The 18544-nt window shown below is 56.6% G+C and overlaps 6 protein-coding genes across 6 annotated transcripts; 3 read left to right on the top strand and 3 right to left on the bottom strand.

Annotated features, from left to right (window-relative positions):
- Nucleotides 1-75: 75 nt before the first annotated feature.
- On the bottom strand, nt 76-570 carry C8A04DRAFT_15744 (PUA-like domain-containing protein; the record flags this gene model as incomplete). The annotated part of the gene is made up of 1 exon (XM_062778601.1): nt 76-570. One exon carries the CDS (start codon nt 568-570, stop codon nt 76-78), a length of 495 nt encoding a protein of 164 aa, XP_062632923.1.
- Nucleotides 571-991: 421 nt separating this feature from the next.
- Nucleotides 992-4173, bottom strand: C8A04DRAFT_32939 (uncharacterized protein; the record flags this gene model as incomplete). The annotated part of the gene is made up of 2 exons (XM_062782271.1): nt 992-1962; nt 2010-4173. 2 exons carry the CDS (start codon nt 4171-4173, stop codon nt 992-994), a joined length of 3135 nt encoding a protein of 1044 aa, XP_062632922.1.
- Nucleotides 4174-4949: 776 nt separating this feature from the next.
- On the top strand, nt 4950-6996 carry C8A04DRAFT_32938 (uncharacterized protein; the record flags this gene model as incomplete). The annotated part of the gene is made up of 4 exons (XM_062782270.1): nt 4950-4999; nt 5064-5319; nt 5384-5594; nt 5651-6996. The coding sequence occupies 4 exons, from the start codon at nt 4950-4952 to the stop codon at nt 6994-6996; spliced, it is 1863 nt and encodes a 620-aa protein (XP_062632921.1).
- Nucleotides 6997-10325: 3329 nt separating this feature from the next.
- On the top strand, nt 10326-12308 carry C8A04DRAFT_15759 (uncharacterized protein; the record flags this gene model as incomplete). Its single annotated transcript, XM_062778607.1, has 2 exons — nt 10326-10824; nt 10882-12308. 2 exons carry the CDS (start codon nt 10326-10328, stop codon nt 12306-12308), a joined length of 1926 nt encoding a protein of 641 aa, XP_062632920.1.
- Nucleotides 12309-13561: 1253 nt separating this feature from the next.
- Nucleotides 13562-14689, top strand: C8A04DRAFT_15753 (glycoside hydrolase; the record flags this gene model as incomplete). Its single annotated transcript, XM_062778604.1, has 1 exon — nt 13562-14689. The coding sequence occupies one exon, from the start codon at nt 13562-13564 to the stop codon at nt 14687-14689; it is 1128 nt and encodes a 375-aa protein (XP_062632919.1).
- A 1344-nt stretch (nt 14690-16033) lies between these two features.
- C8A04DRAFT_15739 (Pyruvate/Phosphoenolpyruvate kinase-like domain-containing protein) lies at nt 16034-17047 on the bottom strand (the record flags this gene model as incomplete). Its single annotated transcript, XM_062778597.1, has 3 exons — nt 16034-16625; nt 16681-16733; nt 16793-17047. 3 exons carry the CDS (start codon nt 17045-17047, stop codon nt 16034-16036), a joined length of 900 nt encoding a protein of 299 aa, XP_062632918.1.
- Nucleotides 17048-18544: the final 1497 nt, after the last annotated feature.

Genomic DNA, 18544 nt, shown 5'->3' with positions numbered 1-18544 from the left:
TCTACTGCCGCTGTATTTATAATGTTCGTAATCCAAATGACACGATACCCGACGTTAAACGGTTAAACGAGTTAATTAATACGCCGAAGGCTTTACAACCTCGCCATCAACCACAGCATAAACAATCTCAAACCGCTCACACAACACCTCACTATCATCCCCAAACTTCTCACCCCCTTCCTTCTCCTGCGCCCGATAAAACTCAATATGCCCCGTCCGATACGCCTCATAATCCCCCTCAGCCTCAGCGAGCGCAAATTCCTCCTCCACATCGCGGAACCGGCATCGCAGCAGTGACGTGGTGCGCATAATGGCGGCCGGTACGCCACGCCCGTCAAGAATCACGGAGAGGTCGCCGACGCCCCAATGCATCGGGTCTGGGACGGGCCAGGAAGTGGTGGCAGATTTGGCGCCGGCGATGGCGAGTCGGAGTCGTGAGTCGGCTAGTTCGGGTGATGACCCGCCGAAGTTGAAGATGTCTTTGGGTGCTGGGAGTTCTCGACCGAGCGCGGTCGAGGCTTGGGCCATGAAGGCCGTGATGTCGCAGCGATTGGGGTCGACGGCGGACATTTTGTGCGGTGATTAATTAGGTAGCAACTTGTAGTCTTACTCAGGGCCTTGTGGGAGGAATTTTGTGGCTGAAAGTCTGGTCGGTCTTGGACTCGTTTTATCTTCCTGTTTACGATCCGGCGAGATGGATTGGGCCCGGCGATTTGAGTCACCCCGTTTTCCGACCCCACAGCGTGCAACTATCGTCGTCTGAATGATGAAGTAACACATTTGTAAGCACTATTGGGACAACGGCTGAAATTTTCATGTCGATATCGTTAAGTACTACTTTACTGAACGGTTACACGCGGGCGAAGCTAAACGGGCACATCGCTTCTTACTAGTGATTCAAGGTTGTTTGATTCAACGCTGTTTCAACCCATTCATGTGTAAGAACCCGCACGTAACATCATGATCCATTACATCAACTACGTAGACTATGCTATCTCGGCGCAGTTTGAGAATTGTGATTCTCTGGCGTTTGTGGCGCCTGCTGTGTGCTGCCCTGATACCCCATTCCTTCACTGCCTTGCTGCACACCTTGATGGTATTGTTGAGTTGGAGGCACCTGATGTATGGTCGGTGGCGGTCCTTGGACGCCCGGCTGCGTTGAAGGTGGCCACACTGGGACAGGAACGACGGGACCCCCGTACGGGTGACCAGGGTATGCGTACCCACCGGCGTAGGGTTGTTGTGCGGGTTGTTGTGCCGGAGGTGGTGCCGGGGGGGACGGCTGGAGGTAATACGGTGGAGTTGGGGAGACGGGGGTGAGGGAGTACTGCCGTGAGGACGTCGGCGTTTGTGGTGTCGCGCCGAGGTTGCTGTATGACGGACGCTTGAGATTTGGGTTCCGTGAGGACCGCCGGTTGGGCACCGAGTCCGAGTCGTCCTCGGGCGCAGGCCGGTCTGAGCGGGTACGGGCACGCTCTGAATCTAGTGCGCCGCGGGCCCGGGCCATGTACTTGTCAAAGGCCGTGATGTTGTTGGCGACGTTTTGAAAGTGGCGGTCTGTTAGCACAACCGATGGCCGCCCGCGACTTTCGGTGCTGTCTGCATCACCGCGCGCGAGTGCTGCGGCAAGAATGAATGCGTTGCGGATCTGCCGCCCGTTCCAGCGGCCGAGTTCGTCGTATTCGTGCTGGGACCAGTGCCGTTTTGCAAAGTCCAGGATGCCCGTCTTGTCGGCCTGTAAGTGGGGTTGCGAGGAGTCGGGCTGGACCTTTCCGCGCTGCATCTCAATGTACTCAAGTCTTTTGATGTTCAATTTGAAGATCTGGAGCGTTTGTTCCTTGCTCAGTGTTTGGTATAGGAGGGCGCAGTGGACGCGGGACTTGATCGCTTCGTCGAGCTGGCCAGGCCGATTCGTAGTCAGGAAGAGTACGCCCTTGTAGTATTCCATGACGCGGAGGAACACTGTCGTCGTTAGCGATGAAGCACACATGGAACCGGGAAAAACACACCTGATACAACAGCATTCCGCTTAAGGTCGCTCTTCTCTCGCTCTTCTAGGAACACATCGGCCTCATCTAGCAACAGGATGCAGTCCCACACATTGGCGAGGTGAAAGATTTCAGTTAGCGAGGACTCAACGGCGTCTGGCGTCGACCCGAGATCACCCGACGTGATAGCAAAGAGCGGGCGGCGGTACTTTTGAGCCACCGCCTCGACGGTCGCCGTCTTGCCGACACCTGGGGGCCCGTGAAGGAGAAAGACGAGGTTGCGCCCTTTGCCGCGGATTGGGTCTTGGCTCGCAATCTCCCCCATCTTTCGTGCTTCTTTGGTGTTGAAATGGTCGGTCAGTAGGCAGTGGATAACGTGTTTGTTGGCCGGCTCAATCTCAAGGAAGTCAAACGCATCGAACTCGTCCTCGGGCTTCAGTGTGACTTTGTCGACGTCGAGGAACAAGAACTTGCGTTCTTGAAGCCCGTAACCGAGAAGGCGCCGTGGAAGCAAGACGAGGTCCGCGGGCGGGGGCTTGTCGACGCCGTTTTGCCCATACGGATGCTTCTCCCCAAACTCCTTGCCCTCGAGGAAGTCGATATCGTCGTCCGACACCACAACGTTGATCCACTCCGATACGAGCTTGGACCGCGAGCTGTCGGACCACAAAAGGATCGGGAATTTGTCTCGTGTCGTCAGGACGTCGCTGGACCACTTCTCTGGCAATCCATAACTGTATTTGAACTGTGGGTGCGCATTGAACCCTTCGTGGAAATCGATAATGACGTCTCCGTCGATAAAGTCCGGGCTGGTGGCCGGCCGTCCGGTGTTCGAGTTGATATAGCGCCACCCCAAGGGTTCGTTCATGAGCGTCCACGCCTTGTACGATACGTGCCGTTGCTCAACGCACTGCGTGAACTTCTCGCCGAGCTCCCGGCTCCGTTCGATGTTAGCCTGGCTGTCGGAGACGAACCGGATTGGGAACACCTCCAAGCTGCGGATGTCCTTTTCGCCGTCAAAGTGTTCCATTGTCACGTCGATCGACACCGGCTTGTACGCGGTGCCGTCGTAGTCGACAAAGTACAGCCGCGTCTTGGCCTCCCAGTCGGACGATGAGCTGCCCAGCATCGGCAACGTCAGATCGCCTTCGTGGGGCCAAAACACTTCCAGTCGCCAGATCGTTTGATAGATGGCGGATTCGTTGATTTCGTGCTTGTTGTTGCGCCCTTTGAGAATCTTCTCCAGGGTGCTCCGCGGGAGGTAAATCAAGTCACCGGGCTTGAATAGATACCACAGATCCTCGTACCGAATGCGCTTTGGGTTGGCGTGGTCGGCATCAGCGAACTGGTCAAGAAGGGGCATCAGGTGCTTCTCGACGAACGCCACATAACACTGCAGGTTCTCCACCGCATCGTGGTGAGCGGCGTCGTCAGTCTCTAGCGCTATGGCTTCTAGCGCAGCTAGTTTCTCCCTGATCTTGGGCTGGAAGTGGATCAAGTACCCAAACGGCCGCATAAACGTGTGTGGTTCCGTGCCCCAGTTGTAGCCCGTGACCTCGGCGAGGGTGTTAAGAACTGCTGGTGACTGGATCCGGACGGCTTGCAGCCAGGTGCCACTCGAAAGACCGCCGTCGAAACGCCGGCTCTTGTATTCGATGGCGTTTTGTCCTTCGTACCCTTTGACCTTCCCCAGACGCCTTCTCGCCACCTCCTTGGCCATTTCCAAGCCGAGTTCCGTCCCTGCCTCGAGATACTCGATGGCATACCCCGACTCTTCAGGGGAGAAGCGGTTGACAAACTGCTCAAAAGTGCATTTTCGAGCTTGAGGAATGATGGGCACCTCAGGCGGCGCCCGCAATGGCTGCAACGAACCCCGATCATCTAGAGATTGTGGCCCCTTCTGGTCGGTCGGGGCAAATGTGGTTGGTAACTGGCTAAAAGCTGGCCTCGGAGGTGGCCGCGGGGGGATGAAGCCTTCCGTTTCTATTTCTTCGACGACAGAGCCGGTCCTGCTACTGTAATCCGAGTACCCAGGCGAGGGGGGTACCGGTTCATCCACGGCGGCTTCAAGCGAAGGCGGCATGGTGTCTCTCGGCCAGGTGTTGGACTTGGGGAGCGCAGTTTGTTGGAGAGGCGAAGGGAGGTCTCCGTCGGCCTGAAATGTCCCAGGTTGCTCACGATCCATTTTGCACACACATGATCACCGAGAGAGCCTTGTCCAGAGAGTTCCGCATGGTTTTGAGTGATTAGCGCCAAGACGGTCACCCGCCCTCACCCCTCTTGCGGTCGACGCAGTCCAGCCCCTCAGTGCCCTCACACCATTGCCGTGAAGGATTCGGTGCTGCACCGAACGGTTTGAGGAGCCGCTACACTGGCCAATGAATGGAGGCCCAAAGTGCAGCTCGTGCATTCCCCGACGCAATTGTCTGGCACAACTGCGACTACCATGCCAATCACCGACGCAACGGCACAGCCGCAGCCCGACGACAGCCCTGTGGGCTAAATCTCGCGGGCGATGAACGGCGCTAAGTTAGGCAACCCACGGGGTCTCTTCCTTTCCGAGAGTCTGGGGCCGGACTTGCTGCAAGGACCTGGCGGCCCGGAACGCGTGGTTCGTGGCGGGATTTTGACACTGCCATCCGATCTGCCGGGCGAAGAATGGGCGGGCTAGGCGGGTGCTACGCTAGCCAACGGCGCAGATGGACATCTGACAGCCGAGTGCCCGAATGGAAGACATTCAACCTCTTCATTCCCCGCCACGCCCGATAACACCGGGAGACGTTGTATAACTAGCTGTCTATAAACCTGCGACTCGCGACCTCGGCCTGTGATACGGGTCAGGAAGTTTCGTGTGTTTTGTTTTTTTTTATTTACGGCCGATTGACGACGATACTCTTTTTCCCTCGGGCCGGTACAGTACCGTCGCGGGGATTGCTTTACAGAGACGTGATTGTCTCTGGAATGGATACAGACACGGCATTGCTCGGTGCAGTAGTTATTTCTCACCCAGAGTAGGCCACCATGACAAATCCGTCGTTATTGCCCGGCGCCACGAGCTTACGATCTGCTGGATAGATCATTGGTGGAGGTCTTGCAAGACGTCGAGATTGTCGACAACACTCTGCCAAATCGATCGTCCTGCTGGCAGGATGTCATCAGCGCCATCGAGACAGCCAAGGCCCAAGACGGTGCCAAGGCCGAAAAGTCGATCTTGCGATCCCGGCTGAGAAAGTCCGGGCCTGAGGTTGCGGTCCTCGAGGCGTTGGCGGGCATGATACCGGACCAGGATGGCCTGAGCATTTTGCGGGGCGGTCTAATGACACTGTTCAAGGTAAGTGTGTGTCAAGCGGTTGTTGGCTCCATGCTCGTGGTCACTGATCAGGGGGAAACAATAGATGGTTACTCTGCGGTTAGAAACCCGCACCAAAATCCTCCGAGCGTTCGAGGGCATCCCGCAAACCTTCCTGGATGCGGTCGAGGCTGGCATGCGATTCCCCAATGCGCTTGATCTACTACATGCTGTCAGACAACTCTATAACACACTGGTGGAGGACGTTGCGACTCTGATTAGGATACTACTGCGTAGTCATCCCCATAAGAATCGACGTGAGTCCACTATGCCTTTGGGAGTGCCCAGCTGAGCGCTGACATTCGTCATGCAGTGGTTCGACTTTGGAAGCAACGGCCGGGGAAGGAAGCCGACGTAGTCGAGGAATGCCTTCTTCGGGTATCCCAAGCATCGGAACGCGTTGACCGATGTTCGCGGGCTGCGATGGAGCGAGCGGTGGGCGAGATCCTGGTGCTCAACGATGGGATGAGTGCCGACGTTAAGGCCCTCAAGTCCGGAATGGACGGCATCCAAGCGACGATCGACGACGGTGTAACTCGGCTCGAATCCCGGCTTGCGATAACCGGCCAGGACAAGCATTTCCAGGCCGTCATGGAAAAGGTGGCGGACCGGGTGCTCGAGGGGATCCGGGGGACCGGAGTCGGCTGGTATTGGCCAGGATTCCCGGGGCCGACCCAGCAGCCTGCGCTGCCGTGGCTCGTGACGGCAGCCGTGAGCCCGTCGTTGTTGGCGCCGGCTTCACCTTTGCCGCAGATCGAGCAAGCTCCACACCCCGCGCCACATTCGACATCACCACGTGCTAGGCTCCATGATGTCCTAAACGCCCTCAACGTACCAGACTCTGCGGTAGACGACGCCCTGGAAGAAGTGATTCGACGCAGCTATCGCCTCAAGAATGACACAGGCGCCCCAAGTAGCCGGTTGTTGGAGACCGAACGCTTCACCCGGTGGCTCAAAGCGCCGGCTACCGTGTCTGACCTGGTCCTCGTCGACGGCCAATGTGGTAATATCGCAGCAGCCAAGGTGTCACCCATGTCGGCCATATGCGCCTTTCTCGTCGAAACAATAATGAATATCGACGAGGAGGATCACACCGAGCAGCCTTCCCCGGTCGTCCTCCATCATTTCTGTGGCCAGCATCTGGGGCAACGGAACCCCTTGAGTGGTCCGGTAGGGCTCATTCGATCGTTCGTGCACCAGCTCCTGGTAGGAAGCCAGAGTGACGAGGACGGTACGGCCTCATCGTCACCGCCACTGGAATTTGTCGATATGCAGCTTCTCAGCGCTGTAGATGCAGGCGACGTGCCGAGTCTCTGTCGGTTGTTTTGCGAACTCTTCTCCCATTTGGACCGTTCCCGTCCCGTGTTTTGTGTCATCGATGGAGTTTCCGATTTAGAAACAGCGTTAGATGGGTGGGGAGACGATGCCTGTCATGTGGGTGGTATGTTGCTGGGGCTCGTCGACTCGGGGGAGCACCGGCCTGGCCCTGCGCTTAAGGTGCTCCTTACCAGCGCACAGAAAAGCACGGCGTTAGCGGAGTCGGTTGTGCCGCCGGATCGGCACATCTCGTTACTGGCGGCACATTCTACACGCCGCAGGTCCTACACCCCGATGTTCCAGAGGGATGTTGAAGCATTGTTGATGGCTGGTAACGAATAAGTCATGTTAGGTCCAGTTAGTTGTCTTGCGTCTGACAAACGTGTCCAGCGCTGGTCTGAGCGAACCGTGATACCTCCTTGTAGCGACAGGGTTAATATCGTCGAAAATTGCGAAGTAAGATTGAATGACGACTTCTTCAGCGCAGCGCGAATAGTCGCAAATGATAGCATTCTGATTTTGTGATACTTTCGTACCGTTACCTGATTTGTGGTTGCGAAGAAAAGTTCAGTGCTCACAGGGAAATTGGTGAGGTTGGGTTTCGACTCCACTTACCAAAATTTAGTCAGGCCCTGTAAGTTGGCTCACTGCGGCCAAAAAGAACCGGCAGACGATTATAACTGGCATAGCTGCATATATATGATCCTGGTATTGTTATTCAAGGTCTTGGCTTTATCCATCCTTTTTGTCTTGTTTTAAACTACCAATAGCTTAGTTTACTCCTTTTGTCTTGTTTTAAACTGCCGATGCCTCTTGATTTATTCTTTATTGTCTTCCTTTTGGTAGAAAGGTGGGGCATCCAGGGACCTCGCCTGCCGCTTTTTTGGTCACAGTGGAGTTGGGCTTGTGCAACGGCAGGCTCGACCCACTTTCCGTTGCTGCACAAGAGGCGAAACCACCAAGGGACCACAACCCTCGCATCGTCACTGCACCGAATTTCGGAGCCAATTCCTCCCAGATTTTCCAGCGACACATTGTCCCTCACGCCGAAGAAGAATGGCTCCGAGCGAGCGAGCGGCCGAATCGACTGCGCCGGATTCTGAGCGATACAATAGCTTGCGACGCGAGGAGAAGCCCCCGAGGTCAATCGATCGCATCTCGACGTCGCGCGAAACGGCATTGCAACGGCAGCACGATGGCTATTTTTGGTACCAATATTATTGTCTGGCCGTGGTTCTCTGCTGGAACTTCGATGTCCTCGACCCCGAATGCGTCCGATTGCAACACCGCAAGCTCTCGACGGGCCCTTCCCCGCCCGTGCTGCAGATGCGATGGCGGCGACGGGCACCTCAATGGCTCTCCGACATGCGGCCGCGATGGAGATAGGAAGGGAGTGCGCCTTTGACAGGATGATTGCTCGGGTCATCTGGACGGAATCCGAAGAAATACGATGCTTCGTTGGTAACGAGAGGTCAGTGATCCGGCTGGGCGTCGCTGGATTAGGCAGCTGGTTCTGGATGCGGATCAAGCCAGCCGAATGGTGTTTGATGCCGCAGACGTGCTGAATTGCCGGGAATTGTTGGGAACAAGAATGTCGCCGGCGAGAAGGAAAGAGTCCGCTGGTCCAGCTCGCATCTTGAGGCTCGCGACACCAAAACCATGATCGACGGAGCTGGTTGTTTGCGCTCGGCAATGGCCCATCATCGGCCTGGCCCGCGATCAGCCCGGGGTTGCGGTCGTCTCCCGGTTGCGCGGCTGGTCCCGGCCAAAGCCAAGAGATACTGCAAAGAAATCTGCTTGAATTTCAGCCTCCCCCGGGAAGCTTGTCCAGGGATGCTGTTTCTTCTCCGGCGCCTTTGCTCGCGATGTCACGCAGCAGGACGAAAGACCGTCTGTTGTGCATCACGACGCACCACCAAGAAAACTCGTTGCAGCACACGCAAGCCAAACCTGGATCGGCGTGTGACAACGGCCGCTTGCAATTTGCTCGTTCCGGGTGACTCACTTCACCTTCCCGGCCTGCCGTGGACCGCTTTTTTTTTTCCAAGTCTTGGTTCTGAACTTCTGACACAGGTCGGCCTTCCGGATCGCGTTAAAGCCCGCCGGTTGTTTCCCCAGTGGCACCCGCTGCAGTCGGCGCCCGCAGGCCCGGGTCTCAGAGCCCCCGCGTCATCTCCGGCGCTGCTGACGCAGCACTGCTCCGAGACCGCGATCTTCTTTGACTTCCAGATTGTCCTCCACCCGCCCGCTCACCTCAATTTCACAGGACCCCCAATGGCAGTCCGTAGCTTCGCACGCTCCGCTTGGAAACCCCGTGGAGAGGCCGACGACTCGGTGTCGACCGTACCGTCAGTGGCATCCGATCGACTCGGCCGTCCGCAGTGATTGGACGGCAGTCGTTCCGGGTGCGAGAGGCAGTTTTCTTGTCCCCGCCCGTTGTCCGCCGGGCGCAAATGAACGCTGTAGCACCTGCTGAATCTGGACCGTGTGCTCTGGGAAGCCTGGGTCCGTCCCGGCTCGGTTGCAGTGATCGAGCCACTGAGCTCGCTGGGTCACAGCGCCTGACCCACTGTACGGTGCGCACCTTTGTGGCCATCGAGACTGGTCCGGCGGTCACTGCACCGAGACCCGGGCCCGGGGCTCCCGTTGCCGTGTCCGAGGCCGTTACGCGGCAAAATTTAGCGGCAGGGTGTTGCAATTAAAAGGGACAAGAAAAAAAAAATGACCCCACGGGCGCGCGGTACTGTAGCGATGTCGGCATTTCCCACGCCCTTTGGATGTTCTTAGACAGGGTAATCCTCGTGCTTCCCCGGTTGGTTGGGGATTGTGGGAGCCCCGCGGAATGCCAGAAATAAAAATGACAAAAAAATTGGCGTTGCACCCATCGGGCGTCCAGTGCCCACTGTGAGACGCCCCCCTGGCCGGGCGTCTGACATTCCCCTGTCGTCGCAGCTGCTCTTCCTGGTGGCCCTGCAACGTGGCCAGCGACGTAATTCGCCCTTTGATGACCCAACCTCGTGCCCGTCCACTAACACGCGTCCGAGGCGAGCAGCTTCCCGAATCGTCCAACGACGGCGATGAGAGCGACGATTTTGTCCACCTGCCGGGCCTCTGTCCTTGAGTTGCTCGGGCACGCCTGGCGATCCGGACACGCCAAAAGAACGGGGGCCGCCGAGATCGGAAGTTGCCGTGACCCTTAGCACGCTTTGGCAAGTCCCTTAAACTTGTCCAGATTGCCCCGATTGGCCCACCGCGCGCGCGCCCACGCCTTACCACAGAATTCTCCGCCAACAGCGCTATCGTCATCGCGGCAGCCAGCGTCACGGATTCATCACGACGACGTTGTCTTCGCTCTGCAGTGCGCGGCCGAGCGCCACCACTACCACCACCACAGCACACCACCATTACCACAAACACACCTGGATGCGGCTCCTTCGGCCCAGATGTTTGCCTGGCCCGGCCACCCACATTCAACACCCCTTGTCGAGCACCGGCGATTCCATTCTGCATATCATCGGCTCATCGGCCGCACGGCGCGCGGTGTGTGCGGCCTGCGCGCCTATTCCGTCCTCCGCCCAGCCCACCTTGCAAGGTGACCCGAGTCCAGCCGAGCTGCGCTACCTACGTTGGGCTGAGTTGAGCTTGCCGTCCACCCAGTGTTGCCCCTGATGATGGCATCGTCGAGTTCGGTCGGCTGCCCGAGGGCCCCCGCGCCCACGCCCACGCCTGCGCCCAACTTCGCGTACCCTCCGCATCCCTTCAACGACCCGAGACGGTTCCTCCGGTCTCTCGAACGGCTCCCGGCCGAACTGCTACGGCCCATTGCCGAAGCCCTGGTTCCTACTGCGCCCCTGACCACCCGCTTCGCTCTGCGCGGGTCTGGTACCTGGGAGTTCCGCGATGCCGACCACCAGTGGGCGGACTGGCGTGTCTGCCAACACAACCTCTTGTCCTTCGCCCAGACGTCGCGGCGCATGGCCGCCATCGCCAAGCCGTTACTCTACCACACCCTCATCATCCCTACGCCGCGCGCCCTCGTCGCCCTGCTGCGTCGGGTTGAGCTGAATCCAGATGTGAGGGCATGGGTTCGCAGTATCACCTGTCTCGTCAACATTGGCGGTTCCTCCACCATCGAGGAGGTCAGCCATGAGTGGGAAAGGCAGACCGGAGGTAAGGGGGCGTCGTCCACCGAGTGGCAAAGGGCTACGTTCGTTAACTGGACCCCAGTCAGGTGGACATGTCGATACCCCGGGAAAGAGCCGTGTACCATTGTGCTGGACCTTCTCAAGGGACTCATCCTGAATGCGCCCAACCTGCAAGACTTTCTCATAGCCTGCCCGGACGCCCCGTTCGGTGTGGAGGCCACGGACCAACTCGAACCAGCGATACGCGACGCTGTGATTCAGTACCGGGCTGAGCACGACCCCCCCATCGCCGAGCGGTTCTTTGATCTGTTCCCGATCGGCCAGATGCGTAATCTCACATCGCTGCGCATCTATTGTCAGCGGGAAGATGGCGACCGCCAGTTGACCCCATCCCGTCTTATTGCCGACTACATTATCGAAACCCTACCCCAACTCACCCATGTCAAGACGCTCGAGCTGTGTTGCGCCTCAGCCGATACTGTCGCAGAGGGCGATCTTGCGCTGCCCTCACTCCCACATATTGAGCACCTACGACTCTACGGAACTCAAATACACGAACCCAGGTTGGTAGCGCTCTGCCTCGCATGTGTCAACCTGAAAACATTGGTTGTGCATTTTGAGGCGAGCTCCACCGATGACGACCGGGACCTGCTGCCAGAAGGCAAAACCCTTAACGATGCACTTCTCGGTCTCGCCGGCTCGCTGGAGACTCTCGAGCTGGTCTCGCTCTCAGAAGGACACTATCTCACGCGGGGCATGGAACGCCCACGGAAACCCGAAAATCACCGGCTGCGGTGCATCCCGGAGCTCGCGCGTCTCGAGACGTTGATGCTCGACTACCGCGGCGTGTTTGGCACGCTCGGCGTGCTCGACTGGGACGATGGCGAACGGCTCTGCCAGCTGCTCCCGCCGTCGGTCCGCGACTTCACCCTCGTGTGCGAGTGGGGCACGGCCCGAGACTGGAAGCAGTCATACCTTGCCAATCTCGATATGGTACTGCACGGCGTGGAATGCTTGTGTGCGAGTAAAGCACACCGACTATCCAGCATCTCGCTGGCGATTCACTCGTGGCCGGCCGAGAGCCGGTTTCACAGGCGGTTCAGGCGGGAAGTCGAAACGGCCCGACAACGTTGCGCCAAAGCGGGCATCCTGTTCCGGACTTTTGACCTGCTTCCGTCGTATCAAGACGAGGATGAGCCGCCAGGCGCTGAGGATGAAGGGGAGTATGAAGATGAAGACGAAGACGAGTACGAGGAGGCCGCCGAGGAACAGGAGTACCTTCATGAGCACCACATATTACCAGACGAGGAAGAATTAGAGCTGGAAGAGGAGGACGAGGCGTCGGAATACTATTTCTCGGGGGACGAAGACCCAGACCCGGAACGACAAGCCCGGCGGCCAGCGACGTTCAACGACTTTCTAGAGCAGCTCGGGCCGGACCACGGGCAAAACATCGACGACCTTTTCTACGCGTACCACGAAGATCGGTGGGACGAATACCTGTTCTGAGGTTTCCGCTCGGAAGTTTTTAGATTATGGAAAAACTTCACTTTACCCACCATGCATCACAACCGCACGACCGCACGACCGCACGCACGCCCCAGAATGCACGATGCAAGACGCAGGGGGTTCAGCCCATGGACGGGAGTCGCCAACACCGCGTGTTCCGGGCGTCTTACAAGAAGCAAAACTGCAAAACCGAAACGTGGCCGCCCCGGGCCGCAGCCAAAGCTGAATGACGGCTGGGATGCCGTCGTGTTTTCTCGACTTCCGAATAAGGCGGGTTGGAGGGTCGAGAACGGCGCATGACAGGGGTGCAAACACTGCGGTAGCCTTTACCTACCAATTCGAGCAATCCCCTGGCTGGTGTGACCGGAGATCGATTGGGCGAGCCAGTCCGGGCCGGCCTGTAACTGCCGGTGACTCTGTGGGGCACGCTGCAGCAGACAGCTCGAGCCCTCAAACGTGCTCAATGCAAATGCCCGGTGCCTCTCGAGAATGGAATTGGGAAATGAAGATCGAAACGGCGGGAGGAGCAGGCGGCCTCTTTTCATATGGGCGGGTTCTTAGCTCGTCCACTAAAATATTACATTCGTGAACTCGGACAGGCACGCTGCGGCTAAATAAATATAGTACATATTGCCAACACAAACGACAGATCCTAGCTCGGGTAATTCCGAACAAACCAATCTCAGCTGTTCCCGTTTCGCCCAGTGCGTGGCGCCTACGCTGCTGGGCTGAGCCCGTTGTGCAGTGCCGACGACGTCGCTGGCGCGCCCAACACGGCACGCCGTTTCTTTTTTTCTTTGACGATTCTCGTCCCCGTTGGCGGGATGCCTATCCGTAGGCCTTTCTTTTAACTCCCATGAGCTGCAAATCTCGTGCATCTCAAGTGAACCGCGAAGAATTGGCATTTGAAGTTTCGTCGTTTTTTCTCTCCCACATCTGCAGCCGCTCGAATTGCCGCATGTAATCTCCCACGCTCTCGCACTGCAACGTTGCCTGCCTCATCCTCACGGAAATAGATTGTGCGCCCTCTATACTTAACCGCTACGCCTGCCGTTTCAACGCCTACGGCATCCCGGGTTAATATCTCACAATACCGTGGCGGGAAGAAGCGAAATTCTTGCACGGGAGAGGCTACCGTAGAACGACGCATATTATAGGGGCGGAGAAGGACTGCACCTCCAAAACTTGATTGCGAGGCATCTCATTGTCCACACCACACCGGGGAGTCGTCCCCAATCGTTTGCGCCACGATGATGGATCTCGCTCGCTCTTTAACGTTCGCCCTCACGTCGGCCTCCATGGTCGCCGTGGCCCGAGGCGAGTTTGCCTTAACGACGGACTCCAACTGCCATTGCTACCAGACCAACGCGACCCAGTCGAACTACTTTTCACACCACCGCTTCTTTGACTTCCGGTCACTTCAGGACCACATCAACGTTCCAAACCCCATCGACAACTGGGATGATAGCGCTGGCGCACCGCCCACGAGCGACTACTTCACCAACTCCCAGTTCGCCGATGTCTGGTCGATACAGAACTGGAGCAACTCGGAGTTGATAGACCTGGACAACAGCACCATCACCGACGCCACGCTCCAGATGGTCAACTCGCCCAATAACATCTACATCGAGCGGGACGAGCAGCAACCTGACAATACGCACCTCACGCTCCGCACGATCCGGCACCATGATTTCCAGTCCGCAGCTGAATTCGAGTCGGTTAGCGAAAAGTACCACTTCCTCTCGATGCGCATGGAAGCGCGCACCCAGGGGCCCCCTGGAGCCGTGACCGCCATGTTCACATACCGCGCCCCACCAAACCCAGAAGACACGGATCTCGTGCAAGAAGCCGATCTCGAATTTCTAACGCGCGATCCACCCCACTACGTCTCCTTCACTAACCAGCCAGCCTGGAACAGCACCAGCGACATCCCCGGCGCCTCGCACAACGTGACCTTCCCCGGGCCCGGCCGCCGCTGGTCCGACTGGGCCGAGTACCGCATGGACTGGACACCCGGGAGCAGCACGTGGTTTGTCGACGGCGAACTGGCCAGCCACATCACCTTCCAGGCACCGCGTGATCCGTCGCAGGTGATCTTCAACGCGTGGAGTGACGGCGGCAGCTGGTCGGGCCGCATGCCCAAGGGCTCGACGGCGTATCTCCAGATTCGGTGGATTGAGATGGTGTACAACAACACTGACTCGCATGGACAGCACAGTAAGCAGGAGAAACAGAGCACCTGCGAGAATGTGTGCAGTATTGATGAGACTTCCAAGATTGGTACGCCCGTTTTGGTGTCGGCGGGTTATCGCCAGGCAGTCCAGACCGCGCTTCTCTGGTCGCCTGTGTTGGTCGCAAGTCTTATGTCGTTGGTGGTGTAATTAATTGTTTGGATTTGACACCGGGGCACAGCGAACGAGGGATGAAGTGCCAAGTTGTAAGACTTAATCTATTGGGAGCGTTTATGAGATAATGCAGCCAGCGTGCGTTTGTGACGAAAAATAGAGGGAGTTTTGTGAGTTTCTTGATTTGACGAATTATGGGATGTCTCTCCCAGATTTAGTGATGAGATGGTATTAAAATTTAGCTTTTACACAACCTTGGATAAAGGCATCCTGTTCCAATCTTTGCCTGTTGCTCCCTTGGCTCTCTTTACTTCTTTATATAGTCACCATAATTGCTCTCAATACAGAGGCAATGAGCATCACCCGGCAAATAGTGGTCACCATTACGTTACTGGAATTGTGGGAGCTGTCCCAAATTTGCTAAACATGGGGGGACCACCGCAGGCATGCAAACGAGTTGATTACCGTCCCAAGGGATGCCCCGCTGACGACAAACACCGGCTTGAGAAACGGAATGCAACGAAGGGAGCACACTATTCTTTGTTAACAACACGGCATCGTGAACGAACTGCAGAATGTAAGGAACGAAGAAATAGTAGAGATAATATATCCATTGGGTTCAACGCATTTTGGGAATTGGACTCCTCAAAACTTGGGATATCCGGCCACCGTCGACCTATCCATCGCACATACTTCCAACTGGTCATAACTATCATGTCCCACGAAGACGTCCGCCGGCACGCGCCCGTGTCCAGACCCAAAGCAAAACCGCGCGAGCTAGAGACAGCCGAGAGGAACTCAAGCTCGGCGAATTCCAAAATGTACCATGCTTGCGCATGTCGGAGGCGGCCTTTCTCGTCAAAGCCATCCTAAACAGACGAACGAGACGAGGAGTTAACCGAGTCTGGAGCGAGTACGTCGGCACACTTGTGCTTCCGACGGATGTGATGTTGCAAAATACTAACGTACGGGATTTCACCCAGGGCCGTCCAAGACACACTCAAACAGTTCGATGCCTTTGCATACTTCCGACACGCAGAAAGCATTGAGGATGTTGAGCGGCTCGTTGGCGCCCACCAGGAGCTTGCAAGCTTTGAGAAAGCACAATTGTGTAAGACCATCGACTCCAACATCAGTCACACATTGCTGACTGCCGTAGCCACGTTAATGTGTACCAATGCTGAGGAAGCAAAGCGGCTCATCCCCTCACTGACGGAAAAAATCAGCAACAAGGACCTTCAGATTCTTTTGGATGACATACACTCGATACAGCTCTTGGACGCAGAAAGGGCATAAAGGCAAAGATGCACCATTACATAAGAATCTATTTTGGGTAATCTTAAGTTGTGCACATTTCAACCTTTGTCAGTAGAAGACCACCTAGTTCTTCAACACCACGGCGTCTTTTGCGGCTGCGAGCTGATGCGGCAGCTCCGAGACCTTGAGCAGATCGCCGGCATGCAGCAGAATGACATTATCCTCCGCGGCCTTGGCCAGCTTCTCGCCGGCTTCGAGGCAGAACCCAGCGCGGGGCTTGTTGTGTTTCTTAAGAGTGGCGGTGAACTTGTCCACAGCAGCCAGCCACTCCGGTTCGTTACCCTGACCCCACTGGGGGGCTAGATTCATGCTGATGCGGCAGTCCAGCGAGCCGAGCCAGACGACGTCAATGTCCGGGACCTCGGTCAAGATATCGTCCAGGTTGTTGATGCCCTCGAGCGACTCGATCTGAATCATGATGGCGGCCTGGTCGTTGACGTTTTGCCACACGTCGCGCTTGCCATCTAAAGGTGCGTCCGAGACGCCGGCGATCAGACGGAACGGCGGGACCGACCGTGTCCCGTTTTGCCGGGAGCCGAACTTGGCCGCCGAGACGACGTGCTTGGCCTGCTCGACAGTTTCTATTTGGGGAATGACGAGGCTGGCGCCGGCGTCGAGCACATAGCCGATGGCGGCGTGATCATGACCGGGAATCCTGATATGTTGTAAGCGGATGTTTGTGTAATTAAGCTCTCAACTCCTTTACTTACCGTACAAAGGGGATCGTGCGTCCTTCGCTCATAAACGCAATCTCGTGGACCATCTACATTTCATGGTTAGCCATGTCCCGAGGTAAAAGCCTTTTGTATTTCAGGTACATACGGTGGTCATAGTCTCGACGTCACAGGGGGTGTGCTCCCAGTCGAGCCAGATCATGTCGAATCCCATGGGGGCGATGAAGCGCACCAAGGGGATGGAGCTGAGGCCGGAATAGTATCCGATGAGAGCTGGGATCTTCTTCTCGTGGGCGTCCCGGATCACATCACGAACGCGGTGCGGTTGGAAGAGCGAAGGGGCCCGGTACTTTTGCATCCCCTCAGCCCAGGCGGGGGCGGTATACGGAGTCGGAGCAGCCATGATGGTTTCACGTGGGAGAGCTTGTTTCGTAGAGATGAACGTCAGTTGGGAGAAGGTTGTGAAGTGTGTGGAGCCAGGGGAGTACTGAGTCCAAGGCGATCTCGCCGCTGTATTTATACACTTTGTAGTATCATGCTTCTCATCCCGGAACTTCCAGCTACGGTGCTTAGCTCCGGTGCTCATCCGAGACGTGGCTAGGCCCGGCCGCTAGGGTACAAGTTCAACAGCAAAGTTCCTGTTCGCGTGTGCCGTAAGCCCTTACTTCCCAAGAAGAAGTTGTCGGGCTGTGTGTAGTCAACCTCACATAAGCAGAAGACAGCGTGGTATCGGTAGGATTATTTCCGTGATTCCCCTAGGGCCGAATCATTCTGCTAGCGTGATACGGTCAGCGATCAACCCTTTGGGAAGCTTTGATTCCCACCACCGCCCGGTACCAGTCTTCAATGCCTGTGAGTGTGCCTTTCGAGGGGCCGCCCGTGAATCATACGAGAACCACGACATTACCGGATTGGGAGATAGTTGGGAAATTCTTTGACGATGTTCTTCGAAGCCCACGGCCCTCCAGGTCCTCGGGAAAAGGTGTCAGCCTAACGTTGCTGACTCACCTGCGGAGATATCTTGATATCCCTGGTCCTTGCAAGGTTGGATTCGAGTGGATTCGCATGGCAGTTCTTCCCCTGTTCAAAACAAGGTCGGTGTGAGTTTGCTAGGCGCGCGACGGCCGAATATCACAAGCGCGCTCACATCTCGGCCGGGTACCTAATCATTTGCACGACGAAGTATTTCTTGGGATCTCCTCCAATCAACCGTTGGTGGCCGACTGGCCGTGAAGGCCAGTGTTCTCAGCAAGTCGACTTTTGGGATTGGACCCGCTCTCGGGGGCGTTACTTTCACGGGAATAAGTAGTGTATGTACATAATTATCGGTTCACTTACTGGCTGGGATGCACGGATGCAATTCACTCTTGGATCGAGTCATCGACCGGGGAGGCCCGTCTGAACGGCCACGACGACGTCGGCCGTCGTTTGCTAACTCAAGTAATGTAATCAACTAGGTGCTCGCTCCAGGTTCCGTCTAGTGATGGGCTTGGATATGACACGATGCGTTTGTAGCTGAGTTCGACCTGCAACGTCGTGTACGGTGTGCGTTTCGTTGTCCCATCCTTGAGTAACCAACTTTGATCTAATAAATTTATCATTTGCGTGTCGTTGGTGGTTAATTAGGTCAGTAATTGTACCTCGTACAGTGCTTCTGTTTAGCTTTCGTGACAGACGTGCTGAGTGGAGGCGGTATTTCCGATACGTCGCTCGTGCCATCACCATTTTCTTCCCTTTTCCGGTTTGACTCCCTGGCTCACTGTGGCCAAAAAAAAAGCGGCATACTCAAACAGATTGCTCAAGTCCAATCCACTAACATTCGATCAAATCTTGGTAAATTTTGATTAACGTGCATTATAAGCGAGCGGGCCATATAAGCGAACGGGCCACTCTTCCACGC

The sequence above is a fragment of the Dichotomopilus funicola genome (genome assembly GCF_033296635.1).
Source record: "Dichotomopilus funicola strain CBS 141.50 unplaced genomic scaffold C8A04scaffold_105, whole genome shotgun sequence".
NCBI lineage: Eukaryota > Fungi > Ascomycota > Sordariomycetes > Sordariales > Chaetomiaceae > Dichotomopilus > Dichotomopilus funicola.
This window is presented reverse-complemented; position numbering and strand designations above follow the sequence as displayed.